This window comes from Astyanax mexicanus, unplaced genomic scaffold, assembly GCF_023375975.1.
Source record: "Astyanax mexicanus isolate ESR-SI-001 unplaced genomic scaffold, AstMex3_surface scaffold_31, whole genome shotgun sequence".
In the NCBI taxonomy this organism is placed as follows: domain Eukaryota; kingdom Metazoa; phylum Chordata; class Actinopteri; order Characiformes; family Acestrorhamphidae; genus Astyanax; species Astyanax mexicanus.
This window is the reverse complement of record NW_026040041.1, coordinates 6815502-6827778: the sequence shown is the minus strand read 5'-3', so window position 1 is coordinate 6827778 and position 12277 is coordinate 6815502. Positions and strand designations below refer to the sequence as shown.

General features: G+C 40.9%; 1 protein-coding gene across 14 annotated transcripts in view; it reads left to right on the top strand.

Moving 5' to 3' along the window:
* Nucleotides 1-12277, top strand: part of LOC111188855 (NACHT, LRR and PYD domains-containing protein 12-like) — an 859751-nt gene that overhangs the window by 451115 nt on the left and 396359 nt on the right. For 12 of the 14 annotated variants that reach the window (XM_049472886.1, XM_049472880.1, XM_049472882.1 and 9 more), the window contains one exon: nucleotides 9437-9553. The exons of the other annotated variants lie outside the window; for them this stretch is intronic. In XM_049472886.1, the coding sequence (XP_049328843.1) occupies nucleotides 9437-9553 (117 nt within the window). The remainder of the gene's footprint in view (nucleotides 1-9436; nucleotides 9554-12277) is intronic. 14 annotated transcript variants of the gene reach the window in all.

The following is a 12277-nucleotide window of genomic DNA, read 5'->3' as shown; positions in this document are numbered from 1 at the left end:
GGACTTTTTTCAGCCCAAAACCACAGAAGATTCTCTGACAGGATAAAATTCCTTAAATCATTTGGGGAGATAGTTCAACATGTTGGAAGGAAGAACAGAACTGCAGTTAGATTAAATGTAGGATAAAACTAAACCATAGTACAGTTTAATGCAGGTCGTATCATAGAGCAGAACTTACACACCTAATCTGAAACTGGAAGAAATGTGAACTTCAGACTTTCCTCATTTTCAGTGAAAGTTAACGTAAAATAGTTTCTCAATATAGTTTTGTTGGTTCATTCAATTAAAATAAATTATGAGTCAGTGAAAAACATATATAGATAAATAAATTAAATTCCTACAGCTATTATTATTATGGTTCAGTGTTTATTATGTAGTTTAAATATTACAAAATGTCAGGCCGTGTTAGACGACCTCAGTATTGTCTGAGAGGCTCCAGACTCCAGAACGTAAATGAGAGAATCTCCTAAAACAGATAAAATGATGATAAAGTTCAGTAAGATGTTATTTAATCAGAACTGTGATGTATTATTATTTACTGAATACCAGAGTCAGAACATATCCTGCTGTTTGTGCTTCAAAACTTCAAGTAGTCTTTTCACCTCAGCAGACCGTGTCCAGCTTTCACTGAGAATCAGCTGCATAAATCTGTGTGTTCAGGTAGAGTCTCACCTGTTCAGGCAGGTAGGTGGAGGGAGTGCTCTGATTGGTCGAGAGAAACATCAGTCATTCTTCTTTAACCTGTAAAATAAATTCCTGTACTTCCTCCTCAGGTGAGGATCCAGATCAGACTGGTTTAAAGTGAAAGTGAAATCTTCAGCAGCTTCTGTTTAGATGAGAGAAGAAGGTGAAGAGCGTTTGGATAAAAAGCACAGAGGTAAAAACTGAAGCTTTAATACTAGAATTTACTGTCTGACTAAAAGTGTTTTAGACACAGAGAGAAGAACTTTACATTACTTTAAAGAGGAAGTCAGTTTGTGTACTTGATAGGTGTGTGTGTGTGTGTGTGTGTGTGTGTTTACAGGATTAGGTGTAATCTGAAGGAGGAAGATGAGCTCCAAAATGAGTGTCTCTGGGGAACAGGACATACAGGAAGCTGAGAGGTGAGAGAATAATGTGATTGGGTATAAAGTGAAAGGTTTGCTGGAAAAGTTGTAGATGGTGTCTGATACTGGTTGTGTTTTAGACTGGATCAGCATAAGAGATCAGACTCACCTGAACCCAGCTGTGTCTCCATGAAGAGTGACCGGTCAATGGGTAGACCTATAAACTTCAGAAAGGATCTGAGATCTGCTGTTCTCAGGTAAGGATGATGAGATACTTTTAAATGGTTCTCTGAACCAAATTAAGGGATTCAAGTTTATAGCAGTACAGGTGTTATTTTACTGTCTTTTATATTGTTGATCTCTTGTAAATAATTTCCTTTGAAAAAACAAAAACACTCATGTATATATATGTATATATGCACAGCGGCATATAGAATTTCACGATTTTCAGCATAAATGCGTCATAAAATGGGATCTGATCTACATCTAAGTAACAGGTATTGACAAATATGATGTGCCTAAAAAAACACAAAAAATAGTATGATTTTGCAGGTTTATTCAAGGTTTTACTGTCTGTACACTCATTAACATATTGTTTGCCTTAGTCAGGGGTGATAGTGAAAAAAATCCTGAGCCTGAACTTTTTTTCCTCTTCCAACGGGGTGAGGAGGGGTGAGGGGGGGGCAGAACATACTGCATATGTGACGTAACGTAGGCATAAATGTTGACACATTATTCAAACATTTAATAATCTGTGTATGACCTTATTGTCAAGTGACACATTTAGATAATGTTTTAATTTTTGCCTTAGGTCTATAGTGTTATTCACGAAAACACAGATCATTTCCATCTTGGTAGCACTTAAGATTGTATGAAAGAAACTGGCCACGTTCGATTCTAGCTGTAAAAACAAATTACAGCGTACTGCAAATGAGAAGGAAGCACTAAGAAGAAGAATATAAGAACTGGAACACCATAAAAATAATTTTAAAATGCAGTGGTTTTTTTTTTAAACATGAAGAATGAATATGCACGTTCTGCCCCGAGCCCGAGCCGATGACCCAATTAAATTTTTTTTATTAAGTACAGCGTTAAAACTGAGTTTTTGAAAAAATAGTTTCAGGCTGTTTAAATGAGCAAAACCTGTTAAGAATGATGTTGAAGAAGACCTATTATTTTAAAAATAAATTGTATTAAGAACAGATTTCCAAAAGATTAAAACACCAACAATGCGAAATATGATCCACAAAAATTATGTCTGAATGACCTTCCTAATCTAATATAATTTAACATGGTTTAAGAATATTAAATACTTTCTTAACAACAAACATTTTAATATTTATCACATAGCCTGTCCAAAAACACAAAAAACGGCAATGCCCTGCACACTCATTAAACCAAAATAGGCCAATAACAATAATTTACAATGACTTTCTTCTACTTTTTTATGTTAAGCATATAGCCAAATTTTATAGCCTTTATTTTAAGCGTATAGCACTCTGCGCTTAACACACTCTACGAAGCCGACACACGTGTTGTTTCTATCAACAATTAACTTGAGTTAGCTCCAAACCTCTGACTGTCCTTCGCATTGGACCAAATTTATCTCACCTTGTGTAATGTTTCTCCTCACTTCAGAAGACTCCATTTTGCTGGCTATTTAGCTACACACAGCTCTGCAAGACAAGTGCGTAATGCGTAGTGGAGGAGCGCATGTGTGAGTTCGGGTCGGGAATCGGGTCAGGCTCGGGCTGATAATCTAAACTCTGCTGTGGAAGCTTGATTGATGCGCTGAAATCATTTATTTTTATTTTTGCTGAAGACATTGCGAATAGAAAGCCTGCCTGCTGACCGACGTCAGAAAGCAGAGACGCCTCTGTTTACCAGCCGTAACTATAACATAAAATATACTTAAAATGTGCACAGTAACTATTAGTTACTAGCTATATTTTTTTCTGACATTTATAAGGATTTATATTTATGCTTACTACACGGACTTACTCCTAGATTAACATAGATGTTTTGCCATTTGAGAATTAGACAAATACACCTGATGCTTATTCTCGCTCATTCTCTCTCATATCGTGAAAGTGCAGTTTAGTGACAGTGCCACAATAATAAGATAAAAAGATGAAAGGAAAATTTAAACAAATAGAACTTCTCATCTACTGTCGCGGGGAGCTTTTTAACTGTACCGCAGAGTTCACCTACTGTCGCGCGGAGCTTTTTAACTGTACCGCAGAGTTCACCTACTGTCGCGCGGAGCTTTTTAACTGTACCGCGGAGTTCACCTACTGTCGCGCGGAGCTTTTTAACTGTACTGCGGAGTTCACCTACTGTCGCACGGAGCTTTTTAACTGTACTGCGGAGTTCACCTACTGTCGCACGGAGCTTTTTAACTGTACCGCTTCCAGCCCTGGCTCCAGCCGCTCCTCTACCCAGCCTGCTGCGGCCCGCGGCGAATCCTCCCCGCCGCTGCTCCCTCCTCGCAGCCGCTCCCGGCCCTCTATCCCCGTTCCAGCGCCCCCTTCCAGCGTGGTGGTCCCCGCACCTGGCCCGGCACCGATCTCCTTCCCCGCTGGGGTTCCCTCTTCCTCGCTTCTGGGTGATCCCCCCCGTCCTTTCCTTTCCCTCCCTTCGGCTCCTGCCCGCCTCCAGTCTTCGCTTCCTCTCCCTTTCTTCTCCTCTTCTCTGTTTCCCCCTCCCCACTCCGTCCCACCGTCTTCCCACGCTGTTCCCCCGTCTTCCCTCGCCGTGCCCCCGCCTTCTCTCACCTTACCCCCGTCTTCCCTCGCCGTGCCCGTATATTCCCTCGCCGCGCCCATATCTTCCCACGCCATCCCCTCATCTTCCCACGTCATCCCCTCATCTTCCCACGTCATCCCCTCATCTTCCCACGTCATCCCCTCATCTTCCCACGCCGTCCCCTCATCTTCCCACGTCATCCCCTGTCTTCCTACGCCATGCCCTCTTCGATGGCCCGCCCACTAGCCTCTGACTTTCTGCCTGCCGCTTCCCTGGCCGGTGCCTCCTCCCTCGTGTTGCCTGGGCCCCGCCTTCCAGCTCCTGGCCCCTCCTACTCTCTCTACACCACCGCACCTCCCCCTCCGGGCGCTCTGGTGTTCAACCCCCCCTTGGTCCAGCCTGCGCTTCACCAGTGCAAGGTGAGGATGTGGATCTCTCGCTGTTACTGCATCCCTCCTCCCAGCTCGTTGCTCCATGCACCGTTGATGTCAGAGATATTTCCCTCACGCTTCGCACAGCGGCACCTCGCGCCTCGGGGATTCTCACGGTCCCCGAGTTCGCCTTGGCTTTCGCCTTGTACAAAGACATCATCTGCTCCTCCTTCCCAGTTCAGAGACGGGAGCTTGACGATTATCTGTCTGTTATCATGGACCTGGCCGTGCGCTTTGGTGGCTCGGGTTTTGTGGATTATCACCGCCTGTTTTGTGCTCGGGCTGCAACCCACCTCTCTCAACAGAATGTCCCCACGCATTGGGGCATTCTTGACATGGAATTGTACTGCAGGATTTTCGCGGGCCGTGCTTCCGTCTCCTGTGGACTATGCGGACATCTCTCTCACCCCGCCTCTGCCTGTTCCCTCGTGGACCCCTCATCTGCCCCACGCGCAGCCACTAGATCTTCTGCACCCTTCACGGACGGCCTGGCCGGCCGCGCTCCCTCCCCCCAGCGCATCGTCTCCGTCGATGCGCGTGATGCCCGCGGCAGGCGTCAGAGTTTCCTGGGCCGTCGCATGCTGTGCAATAATTTCAACGGGGGCGGCTGCTTCACCTCGTCCTGCAAGCTTCTGCATGCCTGCTCCTACTGCGGGCTGGCTCACTCCCGCTCCGGCTGTCCCCAGCGCCCACCCAAGCACGGCGGAAGCTGACTGCTCCGCTTGGGTTGGACTATTTTCTCGTCCTCGATGCCCCCACCTCTCCTCCAGCCCGATGCATCACCCAGCTGTCTGCAGCTTTCGAACGTCTGGGTATTCCTCTCTCTCCCGAGAAGACTGTCGGCCCTGCTACGTATCTGGAATTCCTCGGCATAATCCTGGATTCCGTTTCTCTCCAGGCTTCCCTCCCCCGTGACAAGCTGGTCCGTATCAAGGATGCCCTCTCTCTATTCCTCGAACGTCAGCACTGCTCCCAGCAGCAGCTTCTCTCTCTCTTGGGCCATTTAAATTTCGCCATGCGGATTATTCCCCAAGGCAGATCCTTCATTTCTCATCTTCTCACGCTTTCCTCTTCCGCCACCTCTCTCTACCAAACAGTCACTCTGGACCAAGCTTGCCTGTCTGAACTGCGCTTCTGGCTCCTCCTACTCTCCCACTGGAATGGCATATCTCTCTTTCGCCTTCCCGAAGCGTCGGACCACCCTGACTTTTTCCTCTTCTCTGACGCTGCCCCCTCCTTTGGATTCGGAGGCTATTGTGGCACCCGTTGGTTTTTCTCTCCCTGGCCTCAGGAGCTCATCGAACAGTCGGCTGCAGACAGCGATTCCACTGCCCTGCGGGAGTTATACCCCGTCTGTCCATCCATTCAGACAATTCCACCGTTGTATACATAATCAATAAGTCCAGATCCAATAATCTATCCATCATGCTTTATCTCCGTCGTCTGACCTGGCTATCCATCACACATCAATTTTCTCTCAAAGCTCTACACATACCTGGCCTTTCTAATCCCACTGCTGACGCTCTCTCTCGCTCCAACGTGCAGAAATTCAGGACCTTGGCACCACATATGGACCCTCAGCCCACTCCGACTCCACCCTATTCCAATACCATCTTCCCGCTTTAGCCACATCCAGCATGAACCAGCTCACCACCGCCTCCCAAGATCTTATCATTGACTCTGTATCCCCTAACACCCTGTCCACCTACTGGACCGGCTGGCAGTGTTTTAAACGTTTCCACCACATCCAAAATTTTCCTTTTCCCTCTTTAGACCTTGAAACTCTATCCTCCTTTCTCATCTTCTCAAGCATTCATTTTTCGATCCGCTCCTCCACTCTAAAAGTCTATCTATCTGCCATCAACTTCTTTCTTATTCTGCTATTAGGATCTCCTCATCCCTTTTCCAAACACCACCAAATATCCCTACTTATCAGAGGAATCAGAAGACGAGAGCCTCATTCGCCCAATCAGCGCCTCCCCATCACTTCTCACATACTGCATTACTGTCTTTTCACGCTCCGCCACGGCTACGCCGCTCCCTCCATCTGCGCTATGCTTGAATCCATGTTTCTCCTCGCTTTCTTCAGCTTTCTCCGCTGCTCGGAATTCACAACTTCCACTACCTCTCATAATCCTGCTCCTCACCCCTGTCTTTCTGATTTATCTATTTTAGACGAAAGAACACTGACTTTCCAAATCAAACGCAGTAAAACTGACCAGCTCGGCATTTCTGCCCCTATCTATCTTTTCAAACTCACTTCTCCTCTCAGCCCTTATGAGCCTATCACTGCGTACCTCAGCCACCGTCACACTCACCACGCTTCTCCTGACGACCCTCTTTTCGTCACTGAATCCGGATCACCTGCCACTCGCCATTGGTTTCATTTTCATCTCAAGCAGATTCTCTCACTCAGTGGTTTTAACCCTTCCTTTTTCAGCCCACTCTTTTAGAATTGGCGCTGCATCCACAGCATCTCACCGCGGTTTACCTGATCATACAGTTAAAATCCTCGGCCGCTGGACCTCCCAAGCTTACCACGGATACATCAGAACCCACGCAAGCGAACTTTCAGCTGCTCACAAGTGCCTGGCTTCCCTCACTGTTTAATTTTGGGGCTTCAGCTTCTCGCGTCCTAGCGAAGCTGCCCCGAACACTGGCACAAAATATCCACTGAGTTAAAAATGAAATACTGGGAAAAAAATTTGCAAATAAAACATCCACAGACTGGAATGGAATAGAAATGAGTACAGTTAAGTCTATAATAGAATGTAGAGTGAAACCTTTTACATATATCTGTAATCAGTCTCTTAAAACAGGCTCATTTCCTAATAAAATGAAAATAGCAAAATTATTCCAATTTATAAAAGTGGAGACTTTCACCAGCTCTCAAATTACAGATCAATCTCTCTGCTCTCCCAGTTCTCAAAAAAAATTAGAAAAAAATATTTGTAGACAGGATAAATAATTTCATAGACAAACACAATTTACTGAATGATCAACAGTTTGGTTTTAGAGTAAATAGGTCCACCTCAATGGCGGTGATGCATCTTGTAGAAGATATATCAGCTGCAGTGGATCACAAGGAATATGCTGTTGGGGTGTTTATAGATTTAAAAAAAAAAAAGCATTTGACACTATAGATCATGAATTATTAATGGCCAAATTAGAACGATATGGCTTTAGAGGAGCAGCATACTCATGACTTGAGAGTTACCTTGATAACAGGTATCAATATGTACAAATAAATAATTTAAAATCTAAATTATTGAATGTCACTTGTGGAGTTCCACAAGGTTCAGTATTAGGACCGATATTGTTCACACTGTGTATAAATGATATCTGTAAAGTGTCAAAATTGCTAAAATGTGCGTTATTTGCTGATGATACTAATCTATACTGCTCTGAGAAATGTTTGGAACAGCTACTGAATACGATGGAAAGGGAACTGACAGTCTTAAAGAAATGGTTTGATATAAACAAGCTATCCCTGAATTTAAGTAAAACAAAATTCATAATATTTGGTAAAAGACAAATAAAAAAAATACAGTTAAAATTAAGATTGATGATGTTAATCATGAATGTTAATCATAAATGATGCTGGCAACAATTCAACTTTTTGCAATGCTATATAAAACTAAAGATATATTGAATCAAAATTAACTTTATATACTGTATTGTTCCTTCATTGTTCCATACATGAGCTATTGTGTGGAGCAGTGGGGAAACACATATAAAACCAACACTAAACCTTTAAATCTTCATATTACAAAAGAAAGCTATAATAATTATAAGTAAAAAAACGCACTATGAACCAACCAACAAATTATTTATTAATCTACATATTTTAAAATTCAGTGATATAGTCAACCTTTAAACTGCACTGTTAATGTACAAAGCACAAAACCATTTACTTCCTATCTGTATCCAGAAGCTGTTTGAAATTAAAGAGAGTAAATATGAACTTAGAGGAGTAGGTGTGTGTTTAAAAAAACAAAAGTAAGAACTGATTTAAAAAATAGATGTATATCTGTTAAAGGGGTTCGGTTATGGAATAAATGTTAAAAAGATTTAAGAATGTGTAGAACACTTTGTAAATTTAAAAGAATGTTTAAAGATAAGATGATAAGCTCTTATAAATATGAGGAATTAACTACTATTAATGATGGGAGTCTCTGATATGTGGATTAACACTAACATACTCCTGTATTATTTATGTGTTTGATTTGATTATATAAGATGACAATAAGATTTAAAAAGGGCAGTAAAAATAAGCATTAGCTTCAGATTACACCTTTTCAATCATTATCAGGTTTGAAACTGAGAATTTTTGATAACTAATTATAATTATTATTATTATTATTATTATTATTATTATTATTATTATTATTATTATTATTATATATATTTTTTATTTTTCTCTTTTCTTTACTTATTTTTCATGTGTGAAAGCATGTGTGCACTTAATATTTTTAATCACTGTTATTATTGTCACTTTGTATAAAAGTGTTTAACTTTGATGAACCGAAATAAACTAAACTAAACTAAAAAAAATATTCTGAGAATTTGGAGAAATCTCTGTAAGTAAGCTGCAAAAAACCAACATTAAACACCCGTGACCTTTGACCCCTCAGGCGGCACTGCATTAATAACTGACATCATTCTGGAAGGGATATTAATCACCACACAGGCTCAGGAACACTTCAGAAAACCATTAGTTGAACTTCCTGACCTTTAACTACCACACATAGGGTCCTCAGTTCCCGAGCGCTTATTGAGTTTTTAAAGGGAAGGTGATTTAACACAGTGGTAAAAACCATCCCAACTTCTTTAGAATGTGTTGTAGACGATCAGATTCAAAATGAGTGAATATCTGCTAAAAACAGTAACGTTTATCTTGTTTGAACATTAAATATTTTGTCTTTTAAATTAATTCAATTCAATATAAATTGAAAAGGATTTGCAAATTGCTGTATTCTTTTTTAATTTATGTTTTTAACAATGTCTCAACTTCATTTTTCTAAATCGTCTTTGAGATGTTCCTGAAAGTCTCTCAGAATGTGAGAAACATGATTTAGAAATTAAAGCTTGAGAGGTTGTTCAAGTTCAACTTCCCAATTATAAACTCATTTACCATCAAAATCACATGAATGTAGAATCACACCAACATGCTGGAAAGGTTGTAGATGGTGTCTGATACTGGTTGTGTTTTAGACTGGATCAGGATAAGAGATCAGACTCACCTGAACCCAGCTGTGTCTCCATGAAGAGTGACCAGTCAATGGGTCGACCTATAGACTTCAGAGAGGACAACAGTTCTGCTGATCTCAGGTAAGGATGACGTGACTCTGGAGAATAAGATGAAAAAGACACTTCTATGTTTTCTCTGAATTCTACAACTATAACTTCTATACTAATACACACTTTAGAGAAAACAATTCTACTAATACAAATTCTAACAAATAGAATCAGTCTGTGTGTGGAGGTGTTTGGTTTTGTACACCTGTGGTAATGGAAGTGATTGGAACCTGAGTTTAATGATTTGATTGGGTGAATGAATACTTTGGGCAGTGTAGTATATAATCATCACTCTGACTGAGCTCTAGAGATCCTGTGTGCAGATGGGAGAAACTTTCAGCAGATAAACCATCACTGCAGCTCTCCAGCTATCTGATCTTTATGGAGGAAACAAAAACCTCACCTCTGTAAAAAACACATCTGGATTTTACAAAAAAACACCAGACTGTGATAAACATGATTCTCTGATCTGATAAAATCTAGAATTAACTTTTTGGTGAGCGTGAAGGTTGGTGGAGTGTTGCAGTGGTGGTTGATCTTCTGGAACTTTCTTTCTGTAGATATATTCACAATCACCATTTAGTAACATATGTTAATGTTATGTTTTCTGACAGAGTCCAGAAGGAGACTCCAGAAATCAGCAGGAGAAATATGGACTTCATATTAAAGGTGTGTAGGTGTGATTAATGCCAAACTTTAAATATGAAGTTATGTGCTATAAAATATAGTTGTTCATTTTAATACATGTGATTTCAGATTAGATCCAACATATTACTGTTCAGTTAACTAAATGTACTGTTTATTAAACTATCAATTAAGAAGAAAGATGCATTTTTAACTCTGCTTAATTTTTTTTTTTTTTTTTATTGATGACTTCAAGGAAAAAACAGACTAGCATACAGTCAAAATATTTGTACAAAAGTCATCCATTTTCATACTTAACAAAGAATATACATGTAACACACAACAAAATGGTAAAACTTTAAAGGTCACCTTCCGCGAAAATCCGATTTTTCTTGTTTTTTGTGGAATACAGTAGGTCTCTCCGAGTTGAATGTGTACACCTGCACATTAAACTGTTTTGCAGCCCCCATTGTCTGCAGGAGCTAAGCAAAGAAATCCCCCCTCCCCCCCTCCGAAAAACGGGTGAATTTTGAATTATCTTTCTGCCTACGTAGGCAGAAACTCACAGACCAGCCCACCTTCGCTCGAGAAACTCCCAGAGGCGGAGCTGAAGCGACGCAACATCACCGCTCATCAGTTAGGAGGTGGGAGGCAGTGAGCGGCAGAGCGGTGGAGAGGCATCGCAGTGCTCCTAGCCAATCAGAGGAGAGATATTTGCATGCTGTTTGCATGTATGAATATTCATGAGCAAAGCTGGAATCCGGTCATTTTGGACACACCCCTAAAACAGTCCATTAAAAAAGAGCTATACAGAGACACCTGAGCACTTTTTTTTTTACAAAAACGGGTCACATGTCATTCATTCATACTAGAGACCACAACTAGACATTTTAAAATGAAAGAAAAAACGACGGAAGGTGAGCTTTAAAAAAATAACATAAATGAATAATAATAATAAAAAAATAATACATGAATAATTTTGCCTGACCAAAACATATGCAGTAAGTCAGCCGAATCAGAGCCACACCTTGGGAGAGTGGCATCAGTGTTCGAGAAGATTTAAGCTAGTCTGCCATTAGTATAATAGGCCCTGTGAACTAGCTTTAATTACATCAAGCCCAGTCTGGCACAGGACGAAGAAGACCACCATTCATCACCCAACTCCCTCCCAAGCTCTGTCTCCCATTTGTCCCTGATAGAATCTGTCTCCAGATGGAGAGACATAATGCAATTATATGTTTGTGAAATAAAACCTTTTGTGTCAGGTTTTAAACTAAATTTACATAATGATTAAGTCACACATCAGTAATGTCACGCTTTAATTTATGATGAAGACCATTTATTAGTGATCAGTGCAGAAATCCAGATTATCCCAAAAATTTTACTTTAATATAAATACAGTCAAAGCTCTAGAGCCACATATATTACATTATGTTTTCATGTTCAACTGTTAAACAGTTCTACACTATAAAAAAAACATGTTCTGTTACATTCTGAGAAAGCTCTGACTGCTGAGAGCTAGAAATAATATTAAATAAATCTTGAATTTGCCCTTGATCTCAATCCAACACAACACATCCCATATCCAAAACATTATATTGACATAAACCACAAATGATTTTATAAAACTATTATCTGTTCTGGTCTTACTACCATATATTACCATGTGTTTAATCAGGAGCTGGAGCACAAAGTCATCTCTCTGGTAAAGAATCAGCTGAAGAGGTTTGAGAAGATCCTGAAGAATCTGGATTACCCAGCATGCTCTGGGAGAGAGGAGGAGGATGAGGAGGATCAGAGTGGTGTCAGAGAGGGAGCGCTGAAGATCACACTGCACGTCCTGAGAAACATGAACCAGACAGGCCTCGCTAACAAACTGCAGACCAGTGAGAGTCATGTGATTTCTCATTATGTAAATTAATGTAGAATTTAAAGAGAAGAGAATTTAAGAGATAATGTAGAGCTATAGATAATGTAGAAACAGGTTCTGAGTTATGAGTGTGAGTAGGTGATGGTATGTGTTCAGTGTTAATGTTACAGAGATAATGAAGCACTATAGCTAATAGAAAGAGCAGGCTACACATACAGATAAACATTATTATAAAAAAAACGTATCCAAAATCTTGTGTAAAG